The sequence below is a fragment of the Lampetra planeri genome, chromosome 3, assembly GCF_965212315.1.
Source record: "Lampetra planeri chromosome 3, kcLamPlan1.2.h2, whole genome shotgun sequence".
In the NCBI taxonomy this organism is placed as follows: domain Eukaryota; kingdom Metazoa; phylum Chordata; class Hyperoartia; order Petromyzontiformes; family Petromyzontidae; genus Lampetra; species Lampetra planeri.
In genome coordinates, this window is record NC_136109.1 from 21,174,886 (window position 1) to 21,202,858 (window position 27,973).

At 48.8% G+C, this 27,973-nt stretch overlaps 1 protein-coding gene across 1 annotated transcript in view; it reads left to right on the plus strand.

The window, feature by feature from the left end:
- Window positions 1-27,973, plus strand: part of LOC144734733 (uncharacterized) — a 74,293-nt gene that overhangs the window by 26,468 nt on the left and 19,852 nt on the right. Inside the window, exons 2-6 of the mRNA XM_078617076.1 lie at window positions 16,132-16,188; window positions 22,689-22,799; window positions 25,615-25,743; window positions 26,009-26,116; window positions 26,952-27,112. Coding sequence (XP_078473202.1) covers window positions 16,132-16,188; window positions 22,689-22,799; window positions 25,615-25,743; window positions 26,009-26,116; window positions 26,952-27,112 — 566 coding nt within the window. The remainder of the gene's footprint in view (window positions 1-16,131; window positions 16,189-22,688; window positions 22,800-25,614; window positions 25,744-26,008; window positions 26,117-26,951; window positions 27,113-27,973) is intronic.

Here is a 27,973-nt window from a genome sequence, read left to right on the forward strand (position 1 = left end):
TAATGACAGCAGCGCGCAATCCGTGGCACGCACACAACAACAGATACCGTAATTAAATTTTGCGCCTTGCAAAAGTGGTTAATTGAACCGCTTTGCAAGGTTGCACAGGAACAACAAGAACAACAAAACCGCCACGTCTAAAAATAAAAAACCCCAAAAACAAAACAAAACAAAAATCGTCCCTTCAAGTTTTCTTGTAAGTAATTTAGCGTCATTTGAACCATAATGTCCGTGATTCAGTCCTTTTTAGTCTGTTGATTGTCGGCGATGCGGCAATCGACTCATCTCGACGAGCTGTACACGATGCACTATTCAAAGTGGCCTTTGTGCGATAACGTATTTTTTTAATGCAAATGTTTGGCTTTTCGACATTGCGGAGTGGCAATGATTTTGGATCGATTGGTACCCCAGTCGCGGAGTTAAGTAACACCCCTGGAAGAAAATAGCGTCCCAGAAAAAAATATTTAATTGCCTAGGTCAGTTTTGTATTATTTGGCACCCCGGGGTACCGCCATGAGGATCATTTAGTGAGCTGCGGGGGGCCACGAACGGCTCTCTGCGCCGAGTTCCCTGGGCAGCCGCGGCCGGACGGGGATTTCATTCGTGACCTCCCCGTGGCGAGCTCCGCTGGTCGGGGGGTGGGGGGAGAGAAGCCGGCTGCCCTGGGGCGGCGGTGGGACCTTTGCTGCAGATGAAGGGGTGAGGGGGGTGGTCGTGGGGAGCGGTGGTGCAGCGGTTAGCGCTACGCTGCGTTACGAACCTGGCGACCCGGGTTCGATTCCCGCTCACGGCCAACACCCGGTGACGATTATCTGAACCGGTCCTGGGCCTCCCCTAAGTCGACTCGGCCTCAAATGAGTACCCCGGTGCGATGTGTAAAGATCGCCACTGGCGATCCCCCCCCAACCCACCCCCTCGTGTGCCGTGTCGGCCTTAATAGGTGCTGCTCGCTAACAGCTCTTGCCCCTACAGTCTGTTCAGGCTATACGGGGGAGCTTTGTCTTTGGGGGTGGAGGCGTCTACTCCCCAATCACGCTCCTTCTTCTGAGGGGCCATCCATTCAGTCCGTACGCATGGAGGGGGGAGGGGGTTAACCCAAACGCGTACGCTTGCGTATGGGGGGTCTACTGACAATGTGCGTACGCATAGGAAACGGGGGGGGGGGGGGTGAAGCCTCGATAATAATTTGTCTACATTTGCCTTCAAATGAGTTAGATAGTCCGGCGGTGGACTATCTGTTTGCTTAAACAAGTTAATATGATTAATCCTTGATCGTTTCTGCGTGGATTAAATATAAGGCCGAATTCGGGAGGGGGGGGGGGTCAAGCATTTGTACGCAGTTTGGGGGATTTGTGTAAAAAGTACGCGCGCGTACAGGGAGGGGTCAAGTTTTGACAGATTGTTGCGTACCTACTAAACGGATTGGCCCCTGAAAGCAGCGTTGGCTGGGTTGGGAAGAGAAAGGGGTGGGGGGTGGGGCTCCCTGATATAGGAGTGTGGTTTTGGGGGGGTGGGTACCGATGTTACCTCACGCCGAGTTAATAGCTGAGGCCCCCCCCACCCCCCACACTCCGTCCCAACTCAGCCTCCTCCTCCCCCGTTCTTTGTGTGGCCCCGTAACAGATGCTCCATTCAGTGGCACTTTTACGCGTTACATTAACCGTGCGTGGGTCTTGTCTCGCGCCGGATCATCGTCGTGATGGACTTGTTGTAGAGATTTACCGCGAAGGCGTATATCAGCTGCTTGTTGGATTTGTGTTGTTGTAGTTGCAATATATGGACGGTCACTGCCAACGGTGTGTAACATACATCGTTTAAATTCGAGGATTTTTTCTTTTTAATAAACGCGCACTAGGTTTGTAACACACGTGTCGCCCAAAGGAATCGGAGCGTTTCTCGGACAAAGAGGAGGAAGCTCCGAACGTCACACAGAATTAATCTCTGTCCCCCCTTTTTTGGCAGTATGGGCAGAAAGGGAAAAAAATCTGGAACCATATGGTAGAGCAGAGCACAAAAACAGCTCTCCGACGTGTGTTCTTGGGCTGTTGGGCGTGTTGTTCGGCACGAGGTCTGACTTTTTGCTCCATCTACCGGGAGCCTATCAGGAACTGAATATTCAACCCAAAAACATTGGAAAGCGAAACAGGTCGAAGGGCAAAAACTAAACAGTGAATATATAATTCTTACACAATTGTGTTTTTTTTACTGCGTGAGTCATATTTTGAAAAATACTAATTGGATTATTTCTAGATTAGAAGTTTTCGTGACTGCAAGGATCCATACTCTTTGGTTTTTTCGGTAAAGTCACGTAGGTTAAAAATAATAAATAAATACAACTCAATTGAATTTTTATTTTTCAACTTTTATTTTTTTTTACCTACATGACTCTATCGAAAGAACCAAAGAGTAGCGAATTGGATGATTCAATACCATAGCATCAGTCCGGGGAGCTGTTATGCTGTGAGTGCACAATGCTGCTTGTGCTGTCTTTATCATGATCGTTACCGCGTTTGGTCGATATCAGAATCTTTATTCATCCTGGTGAAATCCGATGAACTGTGACGCTCCTTTTCCGCAGATGTCCATTAGGGGGTGGGTCAGAAAGTTTAAACAACAAACGAAAAAAGCATGGCTTGGATTTAGTTAAACGCGAGACAACATTGGTGACAGAGACGTCGGCCAGAGGCGGGAACACGTTGATGGAGGGTAACCACTGCGGAGATGGAGTCATGAGATCGGATTTCGTGCGCAGGAGAGAGATTGATGGTAGCAGCACCGGACTGCGATGGACGTTGGCATGAGGCCTTTCGCCAGTAGTGGATGGACAATGGCTTGCGATGACATTGATGAAACCAATTCAAGAACGAAAACATAACATTCCGTGAACCATCAATGTCATGTTCGGCTACTCGCCAAGGGGACACCGATGTATGAGGAATACAAATTAATAGATGGAATCGCTAAAATACGAACACTGAAGTCAAACTGATTTCTTGAACTGAAGACCTTTTGAGTGAATCTTGCAAAAGTGCGAGAAATGTACGTGTGACACAAATGAGCCGATGAGACAATCCAAACGTGAGTGGCATAAATTTGAAACATTGTGTGAGAGTGCGAATTTTCAATAATCATCATCATTAAAAAGGGCACAATCTGTCACCATGCGAAAACGAGCATGGGTTGTGCTCACGTCTGAGCCAGTGGTGGAAATTCCACATTACCATGGTGGGGGAGGGCAGTCGTCTCTATAGAACAACCACGGTTGACTTCTCATGTAGCAGTACGTTTTTTTTTTAATGGACCCTTGGAGGTGATCGGATGTCAGATCAAGCCCACCCACCAATTCGGGGTTTTGTACCTGCAAGTTTCCAATTGTCAACTGCTGTTTCCACCATTACTACCGATGGGAACAAATATCTGCTTTGTGTAAGTCCACATCTAAATAGAGCAACGAGCTGACCTTTATAGGGCGTTATTTGGAAGCAGACTGAATATTGTATACACCATGTACATAAATCGGCATACCCAACCACCAAACTTTTGATTCCTAGCCACGGCTAACATCAGTGGCCAGTAATATCTGAACCAGTAATGCCCTCCCACCCCCCCCCGACCTTTTGATCAACCACCACTTAGCAGGTGGTGAAGTATGGTCAAACAACCTCCACGACCAACTCGGCTGTGTGCAGGCTTTGATCCAGCATTGCATTGACAACGTGCTGCCGATGATTCTATTTCTTCATTTCAATGTAAAACATCACTTAGGTGCTCCATTTCAGCAGCGAGTTCTTCACTCAAGAGTCAATTAAACTCTCCTCGGGCACGAGGATTCAATTACAAGACTTGCACAGTCGCCATCAAGCCACCTCCCGCGGGACACAAATGAGCAAACCACCACCGAGAGGTGACGAACAGCCGGATTTTAGGATGAAGCCTGCTCGCATCCAGCAGCAGCAGCAGCACCACGTGGCTCTCCCACGTGTTGTCCGGTCGTACCGTGTGCTGGCTCGGCACGTTGTCCGACGTTTTGCTCCACGTATCCTCCCCGGGAGCCTCGTCTCGCCTGGGAGCTTCCTTCAGTTTGCGCAGCACGCAGAACGTCGGGAAACGAAATGCTGGACAAGCAGAGGCGTCGGGCCCAACGACACGCGGCACGTACCGCGCAAAACAAGAGAGAGAGAGAGCTGTACAGCGCAGTCGTGAGAAGCCAACTTGCAAGGAGCAGCATCATCGAGGAGGAGGAGGAGGACATGATGCCACACAGGGCGGGGAGAAGCGGGGCCCTCGTTCAGAAGCACACAGTGGCGTGCAGGGTGCGTGCGGGGGGCGGAAGAGAGTGCGATGGCAAAACGAGTGCCTGTAATTAAACCCAGCAGGGGGTATATTTCCAGGCAGTCAGGAAACAGCTTGATTTTTTTTTCTCCTGAGCGTTCTATGTTTAATAAGACGCTTATATGGGAGGAGCAAAAAAACAAGATATGCTTTGCTCGATTTATGGCGCATGTGTGTGTATTGGTATTGCTCGGTTTGTTTACTTGTGTAATGTAAACAATTATGCATCCATCCTGCTGAGTGTCTGAGATCTGGCGAGAATGCAGCGCATTTTTTGCCGGGTGATTTGGTCAAAGGCGCAATTGATCACTCAGGATTTCTCACTCTACGGGATATGCGATTCTAGATTTGAAGCTTTCGTGACTGCAAGGAATCATATTCTTAGGTTTTTTCGGTAAAGTCACGTAGGTAAAACATCAAAATTAATGAAAATAAAATGAAATAAAACAAAAAATCACGACGTTTCGGAGGCAACACAAGTCTCCGTCATCAGGTGGGACCGTCACAGCCAAATTAGCTGCAGCTAAAATTAGCTGCAGCTAATTCGGCTGTAGCTAATTTGGCTGTGACAGTCCCACCTGATGACGGACACTTGTGTTGCCTCCGAAACGTCGTGATTTTTTGTTTTATTTTATTTTCATTAATTTTTTAATGTTTTACCTACGTGACTTTACCGAAAAAACCTAAGAAAATGGAATATGCGATCCTCCAAAGAGGCTGGGTTATTCCCCACAATGCACCAATTGGCGAGCCATCGTCGGTCAGCCCTGTAAGTGAACGTTACGCATGTTTTATGAAGACTACATTTCATCAAACATTTTAATGGTCACCAGTGGTTGAAACAAAAACGTTGTAATGATACGGACGACGTCGCGTTCATGGCTCAGCAATAGCGAAGTCATAAATAAATAAATACAAACGCACTTCGCTAAATGTGTAGCATGACAAGGATGATTGCCCGGCGGGCACCGATTATACTTCAGATGTCTCCCTCTTCCCACCTGTCTCGTTCGCACGCCGCCAGCTCCTTGATCTGAACACCTGCCCCGTTATCAAGCCCCGTGTGTGTGTGTGTGGCGAAACTAAAATGCCGTGCAATGATTCCGTGCCGTCGGATGTCCCACCCCCTCTCAAAAAAACCCACAAATCTCTCACGAAAAAACAAACCACAACGTTTTGCTTAAGAGAATCACGACGACGACGCTTACGCGCTGCTGCAGGAGCAGCAGCAATGTTTCGCTTTGTTGGTTTTTTTTTGGGGGGGGGGTGTCTGGTTTTCGTTTTTTTTCACCATTTAACGTGGGGGGACCAAGGCCGGGTGTGCTGAGCGGTACCGTAATCGGAGCCAGATGTGCCGTGGTTGCTTCGGGCAGGGAGGGAGGGGGGGGCAGGCCCCTTGTGAAACCCTGGCACGGGGCCTGCCGTGGTGGGTAATGAGAGTGGGATGTTGCTTCGGGAGAGGAGGAGGGGAGGGGGAAGGGAGCTTGGCGGGTTTTTATAGACGTTTATTACCGCAGCGGAGGAGGGAGCCCGTGTGGTGTGGAGGGCTAATGGCAGAGTGCAACCCCAATCCAGACGCACTGGGCTTGATTCCATGACCCAAGGTGCTTTGTTGCAGCGTGAGGGATTTTTTGTTCTTCTCCGTTCATTATTAATTTTCTGGGCACGGTCGCCGCCTTGGTGGCTGAACAGAAGATTGCCCGAACCGGTGTGGTCGTGATGGTGGTGGTGGAGGTGCACCGGGCTGAGTGGGGAGCGGTCGTGTCGTAGCAGTTAGCGCGCTGCGCTACGAACCCGGCAGAACGAGGTCGATTCCAACAACACCAGTGACGATTATCTGAACCAGTCCTGGGCCTCCCCTAGGTCCACTCAGCCTCAAATGAGTACCTGGTGCGGTGTGTAAACTTCGCCACTGAGGAGACAAAGGCGGTCGGGCTTGGTTGCTGGCCACCCACCCCCTCGTGTGCCGTGCCGAGCTTCATAGGTGCTCGCTAACAGCACTTGCCCCAATCGTTTGTTACAGGCTACACGGCGGGATCTTGTCTTGGGACAGGGCTGAGAGCAGTAGTGCATCCAATGTGATGGTCACAATAAAATGCATGATAGGCATGGTGGGGGGTGGTCGTTCCTCCTTGGTGGGCACGCCGGCTTCGCCTGTGTTGTTGTTTCCCGGTGGTGGACGGGGATCTAGCAGCAGCAGAAAGTTCCGAGTTAAAATTTCCAGTCGGGGATCGACTCAACATATCCTCCACCCTCCAGAGCATGTTAACTGCATTCTGCTTTGCGGAAGGTTATCGGTGGCTATCCTACATTGAGACTGGTAACCATAATAATGTTGGTTCCGTAAACCTTTGGTAATCCGCTGCTGGATGAAGGCTTCCCTGTGCCGTGTTGATCGTGGTATTCAGTACTGGGTTGTTGAAGGGGTGTGAACCCAGGACTCGTTGGCTATGGCCAGGAATTGAACTCAGGCAGTCTGGTACTGCTTCAAATGTTTGTACAATATCTTGGCGTGGGGCTTGTCAGACACGATGATGATGGTGGTGTTTGTGGGATCCACAGATCCTTCTTTCCAAAGCTCTGGATTACAGGAGTGCTTCTATAATCCGGCTTATCGTCCAGAATAAAACTACAAGAATTCTGCTTTTGACATATCGTTTCATTTGCTTGCGCTTAATAATGACGTGCGATGCTGCCGTGATGTAACAGTTGGCGCGCTGGACTTGCGATCCAGAGTGCTCTGGCATTTAAAAAAAATCCACTCTCCACCCAGCAGTATTAACTGGTACACCAAAGTTAAATTTCGATTTAAAGCTTTCGTGACTGCAGGGATTCATATTCTTGGTTTTTTGGTAAAGTCACGTAGAAGGGAAATAATAAAATAATAAAAATAAAACAATAAAAGTCTCAGTGAGAATAAAAATAAAACATAATAAAAAATCTCATTGGGAATTCTCAGTGAGAATTTTCAGTGAGAATTTTATTATGTTTTTTTATTATTATTTAAGATTCTCACTGTGAGAATTTAAAATGTTTGATTTATTCTTATTTTATTATTTCCCTTCTACGTGACTTTACCGAAAGAACCAAGAATATACACCACAGTGAGTTGATCGGCAGGTTGCATTTGGTCGGGGTGGTGTGTGGCTAACTCCCACTTCTTTAGACACGTCTGGCCGGCCCTGTAAGAGTAGGCCAAACTACCCTCGAATGAAGCTCTCTAGAGCTCCCTCTAGTAAAGAGGTCGGCAACCAAAACAACAACAACAAGGGCCATTTGTTTCGAATTCGGTAAAACACTCCGTATTTCAAGAGCCACAATTCACGTGGTGAATATGAGACGGACCTTAATAAATACCGTCAAAAAGCAGTCCATAAAAAGCCACATGCTGGTTGCTGGCCCTTGCCCGTGGTAAACTGGACTCCCATGGTGAACTGGACTTCCATGGTAAACTGAACTCCCATGGTAAACTTGACTTCCATGGTAAACTGGACTTCCATGGTGAACTGAACTCCCATGGTAAACTGGACTTCCATGGTGAACTGGACTTCCATGGTGAACTGGACTTCCATGTTAAACTGGACTCCCATGATAAACTGCACTCCCATGGTAAACTGGACTCCCATCGTAAACTGGACTCCCATGGTGAGCTGGACTCCCATGGTAAACTGGACTCCCATGGTAAACTGGACTCCCATGGTAAACTGGACTCCCATGGTAAACTGGACTCCCATGGTGAACTGGACTCCCATGGTGAGCTGGACTCCCATGGGTAAACTGGACTCCCATGGTAAACTGGACTCCTATGGTGAACTGGACTCCCATGGTGAGCTGGACTCCCATGGGTAAACTGGACTCCCATGGTAAACTGGACTCCCATGGTGAACTGGACTCCCATGGTGAGCTGGACTCCCATGGGTAAACTGGACTCCCATGGTAAACTGGACTCCCATGGTAAACTGGATTCCCATGGTGAGCTGGACTCCCATGGGTAAACTGGACTCCCATGGTAAACTGGACTCCCATGGTAAACTGGACTCCCATGGTGAACTGGACTTCCATGGTAAACTGGACTCCCATGGTAAACTGGACTCCCATGGGTAAACTGGACTCCCATGGTAAACTGGACTCCCATGGTAAACTGGACTCCCATGGGTAAACTGGACTCCCATGGTAAACTGGACTCCCATGGTGAACTGGACTCCCATGGTGAGCTGGACTCCCATGGGTAAACTGGACTCCCATGGTAAACTGGACTCCCATGGTGAACTGGACTCCCATGGTGAGCTGGACTCCCATGGGTAAACTGGACTCCCATGGTAAACTGGACTCCCATGGTGAGTTGGACTCCCATGGTGAACTGGACTTCCATGGTAAACTGGACTCCCATGGTAAACTGGACTCCCATGGGTAAACTGGACTCCCATGGTAAACTGGACTCCCATGGTAAACTGGACTCCCATGGTGAACTGGACTTCCATGGTAAACTGGACTCCCATGGTAAACTGGACTCCCATGGGTAAACTGGACTCCCATGGTAAACTGGACTCCCATGGTAAACTGGACTCCCATGGTAAACTGGACTCCCATGGTAAACTGGACTCCCATGGTGAGCTGGACTCCCATGGTGAACTGGACTCCCATGGTAAACTGGACTCCCATGGTAAACTGGACTCCTATGGTAAACTGGACTCCCATGGTAAACTGGACTCCCATGGTAAACTGGACTCCCATGGTAAACTGGATTCCCATGGTGAGCTGGACTCCCATGGTGAGCTGGACTTCCATGGTAAACTGGACTCCCATGGTAAACTGGACTCCCATGGTGAACTGGACTTCCATGGTAAACTGGACTCCCATGGTAAACTGGACTCCCATGGGTAAACTGGACTCCCATGGTAAACTGGACTCCCATGGTAAACTGGACTCCCATGGTAAACTGGACTCCCATGGTAAACTGGACTCCCATGGTGAACTGGACTTCCATGGTAAACTGGACTCCCATGGTAAACTGGACTCCCATGGGTAAACTGGACTCCCATGGTAAACTGGACTCCCATGGTAAACTGGACTCCCATGGTAAACTGGACTCCCATGGTAAACTGGACTCCCATGGTGAGCTGGACTCCCATGGTGAACTGGACTCCCATGGTAAACTGGACTCCCATGGTAAACTGGACTCCTATGGTAAACTGGACTCCCATGGTAAACTGGACTCCCATGGTAAACTGGACTCCCATGGTAAACTGGATTCCCATGGTGAGCTGGACTCCCATGGTGAGCTGGACTCCCATGGTGAACTGGACTCCCATGGTAAACTGGACTCCTATGGTAAACTGGACTCCCATGGTAAACTGGACTCCCATGGTAAACTGGACTCCCATGGTAAACTGGACTCCCATGGTGAACTGGACTCCCATGGTAAACTGGACTCCCATGGTAAACTGGACTCCCATGGTAAACTGGATTCCCATGGTGAGCTGGACTCCCATGGTTAACTGGATTCCCATGGTAAACTGGACTCCCATGGTTAACTGGATTCCCATGGTGAGCTGGACTCCCATGGTTAACTGGATTCCCATGGTGAGCTGGACTCCCATGGTAAACTGGACTCCCATGGTAAACTGGATTCCCATGGTAAACTGGACTCCCATGGTAAACTGGACTCCCATGGTAAACTGGATTCCCATGGTAAACTGGACTCCCATGGTGAGCTGGACTCCCATGGGTAAACTGGATTCCCATGGTAAACTGGACTCCCATGGTAAACTGGACTCCCATGGTAAACTGGACTCCCATGGGTAAACTGGACTCCCATGGTAAACTGGACTCCCATGGGTAAACTGGACTCCCATGGTAAACTGGACTCCCATGGTGAGCTGGACTCCCATGGTAAACTGGACTCCCATGGTAAACTGGACTCCCATGGGTAAACTGGACTCCCATGGTAAACTGGACTCCCATGGTGAGCTGGACTCCCATGGGTAAACTGGACTCCCATGGTAAACTGGACTCCCATGGGTAAACTGGATTCCCATGGTTAACTGGATTCCCATGGTGAGCTGGACTCCCATGGTGAGCTGGACTCCCATGGGTAAACTGGACTCCCATGGTAAACTGGATTCCCATGGGTAAACTGGATTCCCATGGTAAACTGGACTCCCATGGTAAACTGGACTCCCATGGGTAAACTGGATTCCCATGGTAAACTGGACTCCCATGGTAAACTGGACTCCCATGGGTAAACTGGACTCCCATGGGTAAACTGGACTCCCATGGTAAACTGGACTCCCATGGTAAACTGGACTCCCATGGGTAAACTGGATTCCCATGGTAAACTGGACTCCCATGGTAAACTGGACTCCCATGGGTAAACTGGATTCCCATGGGTAAACTGGACTCCCATGGTAAACTGGACTCCCATGGTAAACTGGACTCCCATGGGTAAACTGGATTCCCATGGTAAACTGGACTCCCATGGTTAACTGGATTCCCATGGTGAGCTGGACTCCCATGGTGAGCTGGACTCCCATGGGTAAACTGGACTCCCATGGTAAACTGGACTCCCATGGTTAACTGGATTCCCATGGTGAACTGGATTCCCATGGTAAACTGGACTCCCATGGGCCAAGGGGTCAGCAACCAAAATAACAAGAGCCATTTTTTTCGAATTCGGTAAAAAGACAAATCAATATTTCAAGAGCTGCAATGTAGTCCTTAAAGAGGAACACGCGGCTCCGGAGCGACAGGTTCACGACCCCTGCCCTGGTAGGTGGCCCTTCCGCCAGCAGTGGCATGAGCAAGACATTTCAGGGCTTCAACCTTTAGATTTGTTTTAACCCGCAAAGGATACATCTGAAATGAATTCATCATGTGTTATATAACGCCGTTGCTAAATAAACGCCTTCCAAAAAGACTCTTGACTTCACAGAGGCGTTAAAAATAATGAAAGGATCGCAGTTGCGCTGCGGGTGCGATTTTGCGTGACTTCTCAAGGATAAATATATATGGTGCCTATCGCGTATGGCTGTGATTGCTATCACCGCGACGTTGTTTATTTAACTTAACACTGTTGTGGGAGTTGACAAAAAAAAATCAGCAGCTATTCAATGTCGAAGACAAATTGTTACCAGCTGTTAAGCTGAAGTCGATATCATCTGACATTCATGTAATTAAATATCCTGTTGTGTGGCACTGTGGTTTGGGCACTTGACTCGCGATGGAGTTCAAATTTTGGTGGAGAGCCGACTTTTATTTACATTTCTTTCGGGTGTTGAAAATCGCTACCACTTTTTGGGAAGTCAACAGTGGCTTTCGTCCTGTGGAGAGGCTGGATTTCATGCCAGGCTAATGTGGAATTTCTGCCACTGAACCAGGACAGCTTATGGTAATGACAATCTCATTGTTTATTCGGGCAGAGAGAGACGCTTGACCCCTTTCATAAAATTGTAATGTGTCAGAGAATTAGTAGAGCACTGACTAATCGCATTCATGTGAGAACATGTATATCCCTTTTAATATACTGGTGGATGAGAGAGCCGCTTCACACTGTGTGGGTCGTGGTGGTCATTCCACTGCACTTCACCACGCTGGTCAGTGTGGGTTGGTGAAGGCGGGGAGCATAGACGTGGGAGCAGAGTTCAGTAGCACGATGGATCTCACTGCGCTACTCATTGCTGACAATGTATCCCTACAGCAGCCTCACAGCCTCTGTTTTGTGCATTGGTGGTCACGCGTAAACAACACTCTGCTTGGCTTCCAAAATATGATATCGGAAATAATTTGCGGGTGGTTTCGTCAAGGACAATTAAATAAGTAAAATAATTAAAATGTGTTCGTATCAATTTCCGCAAGCGTGTAAATTTAAAAAATATATTTTTCTAAAACTTGCACCCCAATCCCTTTTCGTTAACATTTTACCCGACATTGTTTTAGCCAGAGCTCTGCGGCGCTGGCACGCACGACGTCCCGAAATCAATCGCCGTTTGTGTCTCGCCGAGTGATGGATCGGATGTGCAGGTGCGCTTGTGTACAAAGCCAGCTGAGCCGACGGTTTTTTCAATAAGTCTGCCCTACAGTGCTGCCTGTGATATGCGTGATCGATGGCAGCGGAGTGCAATAATGTATCAGAATGAAATCCCTCTTCGGTTTTTTTCTCTCCTCCCGTCTTTTATTTTTTTGCCTTTTGTTTTGATTCCCCCTCCGCCCCTTTCACTAAAGCCTACGGACCCGGTAGTTCTTGTCGCCGCGGCAATACCCGTGGAACAGCAGCAGCACTGATTGCAGCTGATAATGAAATCTGTAATGGCTTTTTTTGAAATTGGATTTTGACCGAGTTATCGCAAGCACTGTGTCCTGGCCAGCAGCTGTGTTCTCGTCTCTATTTATTAAGTATGAAGAGGATACATATTGAAGTCGGTGAACAGGATGAGATAAGGAGGCTTGCTCGCGCTCACATCCTTCTGCCTTATGAGTTGCTCAGGGCGCAAAGGTGCGCGGGGGGGAAATCGACTAAAAGCGAGGTGCAGGTTGCGTCTACTTTTGCGTGCCAAATTAAAACCCTTTTAAAAGTTCCTGACAGCAAGATGTAGTCGCGCCAGAGGTCTCGCCACTGTGTACCTGCGTTGCGTGCGCTCTCCACAACGCCCTTTCCCTGCGGTGTTAGGAAGCCGCCAGAGCTGTGTGCTTTTAAATCATCTCGATTGAAAACTCATCTCTCTGGAACTGCTTTTTGTGTTTAGTTTGTCGCGCTTCCCCCCGCATCTCTGATTAGCACGGTTGGCTACGTACGGTGCGAAAGAAGTTCAACATTACAGCACGTTGGCGAACTCGCTGTATATGCTATACCGTACAGTGGCGTTGTTTTGTATTGTTGGGGGGGGGGGTGTGGTGCAGTGGCTAAAAGCATTGCACTCTGAACTCGGAAACGTCAGTTCGATTAATGGGCCGTGGATAGCATTGGTGCCGAGTGATATCCGAACCGGGTCCTGCAATGACCTGCGCGGTGAAGTATGGTCAAACGACCCCCCACGATCGACATGGTGTGCAGAGGCCTTCATTATCTCACAGCTCTTGTTTACTTTTCATCACGGTACGGTGCAGAATATCATATTGAAATTATCTATCTTGGTGGCACAATTGCAGAACGATCGAACTGCAAATTGGAAGGATGAAAGTTCAAAATCTCAGCCCATAATCCCTCTGGGATCAATAAAATGATGACCGCTTTGGTGGAAGTCAACGGTGGTGTTATTGTTTGGATATACTTTCCCCCGGCCATAATAATGTGGAATTTCCACCGCTAGGTTAAGTCCCTGTAAAGAGGAGATGAGAACCATCCGATGTTTCATCGGATGTAAACCGACTGAATTACCTTCAGAACATTACCGCGTATGGTTCTCTCTGATGTTCATTGCGCTGCGTATATCTGCACATCAATCTGCTGGCAGGGCAGGGGGCAGTGGAAGAAAGCTCAGCTTACACTTGGGGGAGATTATTCTGGAGAAAAAAGATCACTTGTTCAAAAGACAAAGGAAATAAAGGACAACGTCGCGTGTCCCACTCTTCGACGGACTGCAGTTTTGGCGGATGTGAAAAGATTGAATATGTGATCATCTATAGCACATGGCAGTCATGTCACTATTGCCAAAATAGGTTATTGGATGAAACTAAAGTACAAATGGCTTTAAACACGGGAATATTCTTTACCGCTTTTAGTAAATAAGCGAATGTGCGCGAGAATAGGAATAGAGTACGACACTGTATGTGATATTTTTTTTACATTTGCTAACATCCATGTTGAACGACAGAATCAGAATATTTATTTAGACTGGAGGAAGCCTGGAGGAATCCGATACCAGTTACACCATTGCACAAATAGGGCACTGCGCATGGGCAGTTAATTGGTCAAGGCTTACATGTGATGGATCAGATATGAGATGTTGTACAATAAAACCACGCTGCGATCAGAATCCCATGTTCCTTGTGCAAGTGGAGAGGAACAGGGGGGAGGTTTGGCTGGGAGTGACCGTGGGAATCCTACCTCGTGACGGCTACCCATAGGGATCTTCACGCGTGTGTGGTTCGCACACTTTGAACATTACACTACAGTTCCGGAGAGCGACGTTTAATTCCCCAACCTAGAAAATGCCAGCGGCAGAGGCCATCTGAGCCTCCGACTCAGCCTTAATTGAGTAATTGGCGCGTTGTGTAAACAGCACTGGAGAGACACAGGTGGTCAGGCGTGGTGCCCACGTGCCAATGCTGGCCTTAGTAGGTGCCTGCTAACAGCACTTACCCCTGTGATCTCTAAGGCTAAACGGGGATCTTGGCCATTGTGTGTCAGTGTGGCTTTTCTCTAAGTCGCGTGAAGATGTGGTCCGTGCAAATTCAGCTCTGTTCACAAAAGACCTCTTTGTGAACTTATGCACGAGTGTGAATGCAGCGTGTAGTGGTGCCGCCCACAGTGTGTGTCCCACGTTAACACTTACAAAGGTGCAGTGGAGTACTAAGCATCGAGTGTGCAGGTGGTACAACTGTACCGTGACCCATGCAGCTGGAGGGTCTTAGGTGTTTGGCTACAAAGCGGGGGGGGGGGGGGGGGGCAGACGGGGCGGGGCATTTCAGCATTTGCATCAGGGCCCAATGGAGCTGCCACCGACCCTGGTTTTCCTAGCGACAGTGTCTCTTTTTGAGGTAGCTATCTTGAGAAATGTGTAAGTCTTCTCTGGACATTTGAAACTTCTGGTGTTTGTCAAGCAAATACGTTGAGTTTTCAACCTCTGCTGGTATTCTGAGATACTCTTCTTCCCATTATGTGGTTGTTTTTTGTACTTACCGCAGAGCCGGCGGCCCCAGGGCCAAGGGCTGCCCATCGGTTCCGTCGAGGCCTGGGGCTGAATGCCGCGTGAGGAAATCACAAATGTGTTGTGGGGCCATTTTGGGGTTTTTGGGCTGAGGCACTTTTCCCCTTTCCCCGCCCCACCCCACCACTGCCCCCCACCTACTCCAACCCCTCTGGGCATCCCTGTCCTGTGGCCTATGCCAACCGCCATACTCCACTGCTGCCCTGATGTAGGATCTATGGATTGCTTTTTTTGTGTGTGTGGAGCCTGTCCAGCTTGGCCGGTGCCACTTGGTGATGTAGAGGCTCGCTGAAAGTGTGGCCGCCACAAGTTACAGGGGAGACTTTTGACGCCTTGACAACAGCATCTGTCGCTCCCCAATGGTCACCACGGCGACACGGCATGCCGTCTTTGACACCCTCCGCAATCGTGGATTGTTGTGTTGGGATTGATTCCCGTCGGTGCCATAGCCACAAAACACAGATCCCCCTGGTTATTTATTTATGGCACGAAAAAACAACCCCCAGGGCTCCTTTGCTTCTGCAGATTTTATACTAATCTGAAGTGAACTTGTACAATTATGGCTTTTAAAAGGCTGGCATTAATGAGTTGTGGAGAGAGAGAAAAACAACTGCATGCGTGCATTACAGGTGCAACTTTGCGACAAAACTTGCACGTGGCTTTTATTAATTGACCCCCGTCAATTAATGTGTGTTGGCTTTTACAGAACAATGCAATCTTTAATTTTCATCTCCAAAATAACAATGATTTTTTTTTCAACTGTGCAAAACTGTACAGCTCAATCGTTAACCCCGTTCATCGTCGTGGAGATACTGGCATCGTTGCTCAAACCCACAGCCCTCCATCGTGGAGCAGCGTGGCTGAATCTTAACGGTTAATATGATTACGATGAAGGTGATGATTGCACTGTGAATATGCGTTTATTTCCCCACAGGTGCTGCTGTCTGGTCTCATAGGAGTCATATCTTGGAAGCGGCCAATCTCTCTCGTGGTAAGCGCTCACATCACAGTTAATTTAAGCGTTTTTATTTTTTATATTAGCCATAGTCTGAGTCTTATTTGACATCAGTGTTGGTTTGAGGGACATGCACATGTTCTCCCTCAGGTTGGCTCATCGGCGAAGTTGGCAAAACGATTTGTTTAACTTAAATTTAACTATATAGCCAATTACACGTGTAGTGAGTCATTTAGGAGCAACAACGTTCATTTTACATTTACATAACACGGGACTAAATATACCTATCGCTCACTCTTGTTACACACGGAACCATAATACACCTATCTCTCTCACATACGGGAAAACTATAACCGGGTCAGAGCAGCCAACGTGCTGCCTGACCCACGATGTCCAAGACGAAGACATAGCACTTGAGTTCCACTTCACCTGCAGACAGCCCCGATATGCGATCGGAGCTCTCCTTTCATCCTATCCCGGCGCGGCCTGGCTCCACCCTCGGCCACGCCTACCTCTGGAATATTCCCGACGGCTCCAGGCTACACCGCACCTGTTCCCTCTCTGGCTCCGCCCTTAACCACGCCCCCTTCGGGAACACTCCAGACGTTTCTCAGCTACTCTTCCCGTGTCCCCTCGTTCACCTTTGGCCCACGTTCCTCACCCCGGCCCATCACGTGCTTAACCCGGTGCCGAGGTGACTCGTCCTCACATGGCCCCTACCGCCAGCCTCTCCCCACCACACTCCCCCAGTGGCCGACTCTGTGGCGATTACCTGCGGCAGAGGTCGCAACCGGGTACCCGATACCCGTACCCTACCCGATACCCGACTACCTGTACCCGGCCGGCTATCGGATAGGGTACGGGCACCCGTTTGCGACCCTGGTGCGGCCGGGTACGGGTAAGGAATCAAAACCCGTTTGCGACCTCTGACCTGCGGCGCTGGTGGAGGCTGTGATCCCCTACTCTGCCAGTAGGACTCATCTGACTCTCTTCCGCTAGCACCCAGTACCATGGCCCTCGTGGCCCACTGAGTGGTACTGCACGGTGTGTTCGCCTCTGCGCCCATTTCTACGGCACTTGGCTCTGCACGCCGTAGTGATCCATTTAACGTCACTCCACATGGTTTGATCTTCCATGGTGTGCCGCAGTCTCTCAGAAGGTTACAAAATTATGTTGGACTTCACTTTCATTCGGACTCTATCATTTCGTCTTGTCGCGGTCTGGTTGTGATTTGCTCTTTAGAGGGCAGTAGTCACAGTCATCGCCATGCCCGTTTGGTTCACTCACAGTGATCGTTGACTTCTACAATAAAACACTTTGTGTTCATTACTAGTTTTGTCTGCACAATTCACAGTGCTCGCATCACAGTGAATTGCTGCTTGCTTCGGTCTGCCCGAACTGACCGTTTCGACTTATCGATGCTGTGTTCAACATCCACACTGCAGGTCAAAATATCGTTCTGTTCCGCTTATTACCTCTCACTTCCTCCCAAGTTATGATTTAATCTTGACTCCACTCAAGACATGTGTTCACTCTTATCTCTTGCAATTTTTATCGTGCTGTTTGTTGCTGGTCGCTTGGTATTTTGGGCCTTCAGGTCTGTGCGCAGCAACGGTAAACAAAAAATCAACTACATTGCCTGCCCTCTTTGTAGGCGCTCTTATTCTGTGGTTGTTTTGGCCACCATAACCCGGGCGATGTCATTTTATTGTTCACGTGTGGACGTGCATTGTGAACTGTCAAACAACGCTGGCTTGGCATTGTTTTGTTTTCCCGGGTATTCCCTTGTTGGATGCATTATTTTTAAATACAAGCTCGTGGGTGTCATGAATGCATGCCGGTATGTGTGGGTTTGTAGCTATGCAACAATTAGGAACGAGTGGCAGCGTTTTATATAAACTGGGGAGGGGTAAAACAACGATCCATCATCGATTCATCGATTAACATTGATTTTCCAGGCTCATGGTATATGCATTGAATCGTGCTTGTATAAGAATAGACGTATTTTTTTATTTCTGCAAATGTCAATTTTAAGTGAGTGAATGAAACTATAATAGGACCAAAAAAAATAAACGATGCAAACATGTAAAAAATGATGGCACAAAGGAATCGATTTTAAAAAATATAATTCGCTGTCCTAAATTTCGTAAAATGTATTGAATCGTCGATGGTGGGGTGAATCATGAAATTACTAATGTACGCGTGGAGTGACAAGTCATGAGCATGAGGCAGCAGCTATCTCCCGTTTACCGGTCTTAGCTATTGGTGGAATTTCCTCATTCCTCTGGTGGGGGTGAGTGTAACCCATAGGACAACTGCTGTTGATTTCCCCACAAAGGTGGTACCCATTTTATCGACGCCAAAGGGAAGATAGGCTGAGTCCCCCCCCTCCCCCTGAACAGGATTTGAATTTGGAACCTTCTGCTGAGCCACCTTGCAGGATACGTTAGCTTCATGACAAATTGCCAAAGGGCCTCTCCTTCTAAAACAAGCATCATCGATGCCCATCTCCGTTGGTGGACCTGAGCCAGTGGGGAGATTTGGCCGTGACGATGGAAGGGGCTGGAGGGATAACTGCTGCTGACTTCACACAGAGTAAACCCTGCGGTGGGGAATACGAAACACACAGGGGTGGGGTACAGGACACAGGGAATGTTTAAACAAACTTTCAACGGTACAATTTAGAAGAGAGGGGCTGAGCCTTCGACAGGAGGGTGGGGAGGTCAGCCCTCCCCAGCCCCCCCCCCCCCCCCCCCCCGATACTAGGGGACTCCACAAAGTAATACTTATTTGATTATTGACCCTTGAAATGATCACACAGCACCGCCTCGCCGTATAGGTTCGGATGTCGCGTAGAAAGCAGGTTCACGGCTTGCGATCCCTGGAAGTTATGACGGTAACGATGTTGCACACCGTGGCTGTGTCATGGCTGAGCCAGTAATTGACTCCATCTTGTTATTGGCAGAGGTAATTGGGCAGCATTCCTTTTGATTGTAAAGCAGCGTTGACTAATGACCAGCCCCAAAAAAATGTCGAATTGGTGTCGGGCAGCTAGAATGGTTTGAGAAAAACCCATTACGGTTATTCTCTGTTGTCTGTTCGTGCTGTTATCTGCGGAATTCCAGCTTTCCATTCGCATCAGCTGTGTAGATTATATGCCATTACCATGCAAATAGGCTTCTGTCCTGCAGGCACCACGGCAATAGCTTACATCTCTTGCTTACAACGATGGATTTTTCCACGGGCTGAGATGCTAACAAATGAACAAAATGAAGGTTTGCGCATTTTTTTTGTTTCAACTCGAAATTTATCTTTAAGAGATGCGTTTAAAAATAAGGTCTGCCGATTAAGTACGGAGCACACTTAACTACAGCCCAGGGCATGCAATGACAACACTGTAATGTGCTCACTTCAGAGAGGCTTGCGCGGAGATCTGCGGAATAAATTAAGCTCGGGCTGTAATTTCCATCATTTTTTATATGAGATTATTGCCCAACAAAATGTAATGCTCGGTAACAGAAAGCCGATAGGAATGGACGTTCTAATATCTGCTGCAGCTCATTTTTTTTCCGATACGTCCAAACGCCTCGTGTGGTCACTGGTGTTGGCTGGTGATTGGCTGAATGGGGCCCGGTCGATGCAGACCCCCCTCCCCCCTCGCTGTGTCACCCGGGAACAAAAGGGGATTCACGCTGGGCTGAATTGCTGCTGGGTGCCCTTGCCTGCGCACCTCCTTTTGATGTATTTTTTAACTGCTCTCGTAAGCCATTACTTACTCGCAAGGGCTAAATTGGCCATAGACTAAGCATAATTAAATTTGGGTTTTTTTTTTGCGTGTGCAGTGAATAGCGCTAAAACCCAATGCGATTTTATGCAGGATATGGTGAAATATTCACAAATGTATTTGCGTCTCCTCCCACCGTTTCCTACAACCCGTCATGGGAATAATTGAGCCTTCTGTAATTAAAGGAGGGCAGAAAAATGAAAATGATCGACGGCACAGTTTCAGCCTTTCTGCTGATTAAAATAAATTAACGTGACGTTGCCATGCATGCAGCAATTTGTCAAATTTTTTCGAAGTCTGCCACATTTGGAGCGAACAGATGTATTTGTGCATGAGTAATGGAGTCAGCGGTGGCACGGCGGTTAGTGGTGAAGGCTCTGCGCTGTGAACTCAATGACCCCTGAGTTCAATTTCTGGCATCGGTTGACATCAGCGGTCTAAGTGTGATCTCAAACTGGTCCTTGGCTCCTCGCCCTTCATTAAACCCGCACTGACCAGTGTGGTGAAGTATGGTCAAGCAACCCCCACAATTGGCACGGCATGGCTCGACCTTTATCAAAGAGCAGATTGACGAGCTGTCGATAATCATTAATTTAATCGCGCGCGCCGCGTTACACCGGAGGTTAACTAAGGGCACCACAGCAGAGTACAGGCACAGAATATTATCGACGTAGCATGGGTAAGACTTTCATCCAGCGGTAGATCGACAAAGGCTTGTTATTAACCAAAACCGGATTGAGACCGCATGGATTCATTTGGCGGCGGCGGCGACGAATGCCGATTGATAATCACCACAAAGCGAAAGCGATGAGGATTGCGACCGCGCCTTCGCACGTTAATGGCAATCCACCAGAAATCATCTCGGGACAGAGAAAACGGAGCTTCTCACACGAACTAATCAACACACAAAAGCACAGCCACGGGGGACCCGGGGGCGTGCATGGGTCAGGGAAGAAGGGTGTTATGGAAAGAACAACACCGCATCCGCTGATACAGATTTTGACATTTTCATCTGAGCCCCGCTTGGTTTGCCTCCCACACATGCGCACACGCGATTGGCCACTTCGTGCTCGCCGCACATCTCGCCCCATTGTTTATGCACCGCGATGGAATCGCAGTCGGGGTGCTCCACACATCTCGTCGGTGGAGCCTTCTGGGAAGACGTCGGTGGATGGGAGCGTTGGTTGCCTGCCGAAGTCGTGCCCCGGCCATTGCCTTTGCCGTCGAGGCGAGCGGCCGCTTTTAACGCGCCCGGCTCGCCCTCGTTGTGGTGGCCACCGGCCGTTGCAGGCGACTGTGCTCTGTGACATTTCCAGCCGTGCGGATTCTTCACAAACGGCTTTGCTGCATTGATTAAAAATAATTGCCAGCACTCTCCCCGCCTCCCCCCGTCTCCAGTATCCATGGGCGCTCACTGGTTCGTAGCTGTTGGTGCATGGTGCTGGCCACCCACCCGCCTTCGTGTGCCGTTGCGCTCTTCATAGGTGTGCTACTCGCTCACCGCACTTGCCCCAACGGTCTGTTGAGGCTATACTGGGGAGAGGAGGGGGATCTTTGTCTCGTGTTGGGGAGCGGTAGTGTAGTGGTGAGCGCTCACTACTGTAATGTTGATGATTTGTTCTAGATTTGAAGCTTTCGTGACTGCAAGGATTCATACTCATAGGTTTTTTCGGTAAAGTCACGTAGGTTACAAAAATAATAATAAAATGAAATAATAATAAATGAAAATAACTCAATTAAATCACGACGTTTCGGAGGCAACACAAGTCTCGGTCTTCAGGTGGGACCGTCACAGCTAATGATTTGGGTTCGTTTCCGAGTCATATATGTAGCACGGTGTAGAATAATTCACTCACCCCAGAGATGCAATGTATTGTTGCGACTAAGCGTCCTAATTAAATTCAAGAATGTTATTATTTTACATTACAGTGTACAGTAGTGTCTCTTGGCTGCAGGTGTGCCATTAACCCAATAAACACACGGTGCATATGAAAACATCGATTCTTGCACACGCACTTTGACGCGTGTATCTTGAGCTTACAACTCAATAGTTACCAAGAATCAATTAATCATTCCCACCCTGGTACCCACTGATGCATAAGCTACCTTGGTGTGGAAGCGTGTGTGTGTATGTACGTGTGGATCAGTGGTAGTTTGGACGTAGTGCTACTAACCCGGAGACATTAATTAAATTCCCAGCCACAGCTCACACGGTTGACATCGGTTCGATCCTTGCCGTGTAAAACATTAAGCCGCACGCCGACTCTAAACCCATGGTGTGAACTTACTTCCCCCCCCCAACACATAAATTACGCCCACTCGCATGGAAAACCCATGTAGAGCCGATGAGCCGCTTCAATCAAAAGTAATCGACTAAAATTTATAATCGACGACTTTTTTTTGGTGGTCAATATTAACCAAGGCCGTTTAATAAAAAATGGCCACACTCCCAGCGCCACGTGACTGATGATGTCGATGACATCATCAAGCCCCCCCCCACCCACCCATTGTCTCCCATGCAGCGGCGCACGTGGTAAGAGGTGAGACTTTTGTCCAAATATTTTCGTGTTGTCTTATCGGTCGAGTCATCGATGTCTTAAAATCGAGTAGCCCCGCTCTAAAATGCAAGCATACGTTACGAATACAACATTTGGTATTGCCCTCCTGCCCGGTGCTTTATTTTCCACGCACTGCCTTCACGCATCCTGTGTCTCTGCCCATGCGTGCGTGTAACTGGTGCCGCCCTTCCCAGGTGACGTTCTTCACGCTGCTGTCCGGCGTGTGCGTCATGCTCAACCTGGCGGGCTCCATCCTGTCGTGCCAGAATGCGCAGCTCGTCAACTCGCTCACGCACTGCCAGCTGGTGGGTGCACACAGCGAGCGGCTGAGGGCAGCGGTTCTCAAAACGTGTTTTAGCCAGCGGACCACTCAGCCGATGCAAACATTTCCACGGGCCCCACACAGCCCCCTCACCCCACCCCACTCCTGGTGACAATACGAATTCACTTCTCTCTAAATACCAGAACTGCTAACACTGATTCATACTCTTTGGTTTTTTCGGTAAAGTCACGTAGGTAAGAATTTTAATGAAAAAACAGCTAAATTAAATCACGACGTTTCGGAGGCAACACAAGCTTCCGTCACAGTAATTTTGCAAATTTAGTTGTTTTTTCATTAAAATTTTTACCTACGTGACTTTACCGAAAAAAATCAAAGAGTACTAACAATGATTCATAGAATGTATGTTTGTATGTATGTATGTTGAACTTCTTTCACACCGTACGTAGCCAATCGAAGGTTGAACGCGGCAATGATGGTTTTTTTTTTGGAGGGCGTGGGGGTGGCGTTTAGATCTTGAGGTTAGGATAGTTTAATCAGCGTAGTTTTACCTCAATTAATGTTGAGGACCGTCGCAGACCACCCGGTGGTACCGGGGGAACCGCGCTCTTGAGAACCCACTTGGCTAGGGGTCACCGCGAAATTCCGGTCGATACTCAGTGGTCGAAAGGTAAATGTAGAGGTCCCGTGCAATGAAAGCTATTTGTCCTGCAAGCCCACGTTCACCGCCGCTCCCGTCGCTGTGGAAACGTCGTCCTATAGGAATAGGAACCGCCCCGGCAAGGCGCGCGCCGGTATAAGGCTTTTTGGTCGTTCTGAGCAGTGCTGGCGTGCCTTACCGTTGTACATCGGCACACTTCCACCGTTGCCAATGCTGCTGCTGCGCACGGTGTGTCGAACGATATACGATTCTGTGGTAAATGAGAACGGCCGTTTTACAAACATACGTGCGGCGTGATCATCGTTGCTTGTTAGTTTTTATCTCGCACATTTTACTTCCGAAGGAATGACAAAATCTGTAAGTAAAGTTGTACGTAAACAGATGTCACCTAAATTTCGATTTAAAGCTTTCGTGACTGCTGGGATTCATATTCTTGGTTCTTTCGGTAAAGTCACGTAGAAGTCCCTTCTACGTGACTTTACCGAAAGAACCAAGAATATAAGATGTCACCTATTGAAGTGGTTGTATTGAGGAAACGTTTGCTTATATGATGTCTTCATTTTTCGCAAGTTCACACTCAGCGCGTGCATTGTAGAGGCGTTTTAACATCGTGGCGTTGCAATGATTAGGAGGCTAGCGGCGGGCTCGAGGCTTGTGGCGCCGCACAGAGCTGGTGTTGGGACATGCTTCAACCCAGAATGCACGTGGATAAGCCGTCCTTGAGCAGCAGGGGTTTAACTTGTCAGCGGAGGGAAATGCTGCTGCTGCTGCTGCTGCCGCTGCCACTGCTGCTGCCATCACGCACCCAGGGCTTTCGCGGCACAACACGGAGCACCTGGCTTGAGCGGTGCTCGGGAAAGACCAGCTGCGCCCTGTTTGTATTTCGAGAATCCCAAATGAGAGGTTGATCCGACGGAGGTAATCCCGGCTGAAAATGAATGCTCTGGGCTGCGTGCATATTTACCCGGCAGGAATGGAGCGCGTGGCGCAGGAGGGGTGGGGGGGGGGGAGCTCTCCCCCGCAGGCTGTGGATGAGTCTCAGGACGAGCTCGAATGAGAAACGCGATAGTAAACAGTCATCTATCGAGCGCTAATGAGTGATGCTGCGCTGCCGAAAGAGAAGGGGCTGCTGTTGCTCGCCGTGACGCACATCAATACAGTCGTACGACGGTGGGGATGTGTGAAGAAAATAGACGCGATTGCATCATCTCAAAGCATTTTTTGCTGTAAAATGTAATTGTAATGCGCCTCCACGCACTGTGTATTTTCTCTTAGTATCTCGTATTTCATGTCCATCCGAAACACCACCCATTGCCGTAATTAGTAATTGTTTTGTAATTAATTGTATTCATGTTTCTTACAATTAATATATCTGGTCTCCTCAAACAGCATGATATCAGGGTTTTCTCTATACGTGTGTGTAGAGTGCATCACTGACGCACGCGTGCGTGAGTGATATCAGTGCCTCGATGCTTTTTATGGCAACACGCTTTATTATCGGAGTGCTTTCATTGCTACGTGTGTTTTGTAAGCGCCACTGCTGCAGTGGACATGGGGGCGCGTTCACCCACACGCCCAAATATCACTGCTCGATCGAATCTAAATGATGAGAAAACCCATAAAATTGATGTGTGCAGACCAGACACAAATGGATTTAACAGCACACGCAGAAGGTGTGCGGCTCACAAACAGCAGCAGAGAAGGGCTCAAAGCACGGTCCATGCACATGTGGCGGTCACATGACCTACAGGCAAGGCAAGATGGGAGTTGTGCCTTCCTGCTGTTGGTGAGCACACGTCCGTGGGTTGTTTATGGGGAGCAGTAGTGTAGCGGTTAGTGCGCTGCGTGATGCACCCAGCGGCCTGAGTTCGATTCCCGCTGACGATCAACACCAGTGACGATTATCTTAACCGGACCTGGGCCTCCCCTAGGTCGACTCAGCCTCAAATGAGTACCTAGTGTGTAAACATCGCCACGAGGGAGACAAAGGCGACCGGACATGGAGCTGGCCACCCACCCCCTCGTGTGCCGTTGCCGGCCTACCTTAACAGCACTTGCCCCAACAGTCTGATCGGGCTACACGGGGGAATCTTTGCCTTTGTCGCCGTGGGCTGTTAAATCGGTCTTCGCTAGTTCAGCACCGCAGTAATAACGTGTTCGTCCGTCCGTCCGTACGCAGGTAAAGCCGGGAGATGACGGCGTGTGCGTCTGCTGCGAGCGGCAGCAGACCGGCGGCTGCACCAACCTGGGCGAGACGGTGCGCCTCAACCCCCTGCAGGACTGCAGCACCATCCGCCTGGCTCTCAAGGTGCGGGCGAGGAGGCTCGAGCCACCGCTCGCGTCGACGCGGAGGGTCGTGAGCCTGCAAGGCCTCGTGGGCCGATAGCGACCCGCTGCTTCGTGTGTAGAGATTTCTCCGGAGCAATTGTTGCCGCCGGCTCACCGCCCGGCAGCCGTTCCGGCTCGTGTCTCTGTGGTTCCCCGGCGATTGTGAGATGCAATTTGCGTGAACGACTGCCTATGAAATTGATCGTTAGATTTTTGTTTTGTTCTTCCGCCTGTGCCTTCGCCAGGATCTCCTGTTCAGCGTGTGCGCCCTCACCATCCTGGCCACCATCGTGTGTGCGCTGGCCACCGCCATGCGCTGCGTGCAGATCATCACCGCCGACGTCATACACATGGTGCGTTGCTCCCAGCACGCCCCCTCGCCCGCCTACGTCCCGTTGCAGCGAGTAGCACTGCCGGGCTAATGAGGAAACCTGTCGATGAAGTGATTCATCCTTAAAAAATACTTGTAAATTTACAATACGTGGACTAAATCGTGCAAGCAAGACTCGATTATTGGCATACATTGTACGTGTGTTGTATTGAGGATGCTGCTGTGGTGTGAAGGGTTAGCTCACTGGACTTACAATCTTGAGGTTGCTGGTTCGATGTGATTACTCGGCACGGCAGTTGAAACTAAGTGTAAGTTTCTTAAATGCCCCCCCACCCTCGGCCTTCGTCCACCCGGCAGTATAAATGAGTACACCCCAGTTAGCCGATCGGCAAGTTGCGTGTGGTGGGGTGAAGTGTGAGTCCTCCCACCCCTTCTAAGATGTTCTGACCAGTGTGGAAGGCTAGGCCAAATAGACTCGAGATGGCCTTCTTAGAGCATCTCCCTTGCGGAGGCCTTTACTTTACTCGTTATAGAGTACATGCATTCAATGAAGGATTGATTATTCGTGCGTGTTGCGTCTAATCGTTTTGTGTGACCACTGCAGGCCGCTAGGTTCTATTCTTGGATCGAATCGTGACCTCCAATTGTTACAATTTGTTTCATCGCGGATGCTTAGATGCGTATTCATAATAATCCTGCACCATGTCACTTAGGAGCAATAATAATTAAGATACCGCTGTGACAATCTCTCAAAGATAATTTTGCATTGAATGAAAATCCATTTGACGCCTTTCATTAATGAGCCATTTGTCAGAGTGATTATTAAAGAAATATGTTGGGTATATCGCTCTCCTCAGTTTGTACCACAGCGGTCTTCACACGTCCAGCATGACTGCTTGAACACCCACAACTCGTTGGTGCACCAGACGGTGGACTTTGAGGAGTTTGTGCCGCCCATCCCTCCTCCGCCTTACTACCCTCCCGAGTACACCTACACGCCCGTGATGGACGCGAATCGGTGAGATGACCTCCGCGTTTTCGGGGCGCGCCGCGCTGACGGGATGTTATCTCCCTCGCCTCGTATACAGGAGGTCGTGTGTTCGATCCTGACCCTGACGCCTGGATATTTGGAGTTTGCATGTTTTCCTCGTGGTCGCGTGGATTTTACTTCGGGTTCTCCGGTTTTTCTCTCCATATTTAAAAACGTGCATTTAGAGTATTTTGCTGCTACAGATTCAGAGATGATAAGTCACTTCGTTCAGCTGTCATTTGTGGGCACTTGTGAAAAAGAGCTAGAAAGCTCAGTGGGCCTTACCTGGTTAAATCTAATTAGTATAGTTCGATATGACCAGAGCATTGCGAGGATGACCGGATACTCGGAGCATAGCAGTAATGCATGCGCCTGCTGGTTATTTCAGTGTTCCTGTGTCTTCGCAATGTTACTTTTTACAAAACATGAAAATAACGTGTTTATGTTTTATACTCTTTTTTCGGTAAAGTCACGTAGGTGACGTTGGTGACTTTACCGAAAAAACCTAAGAGTATGAATCCTTGCAGTCATGAAAGCTTTAAATCTAGAATGTTTATGTTTTCTTACACATGGCACAAAGACAGATTTTCTTGGCTCCTCCTAATCTAGTTTACAAGTAATGCAATGGGTATACTTGAATATGTTTTGAGGCTTTGCAGAATGAGCATTGTGGGATGCTGTCAGCATGAATGACGGTATATAAAATGAAAGTATTCTAATTTTTTTATATTATTAACTGTACGAATGGGTTTCTGGTGCACAATGTGTTTAGACATTGCAGTGGAACTTGCTGTCTGAATGATTAGTTTGTGTGTCTCGGAGTGAATGGCATTCGGTGAAGCCGGCATG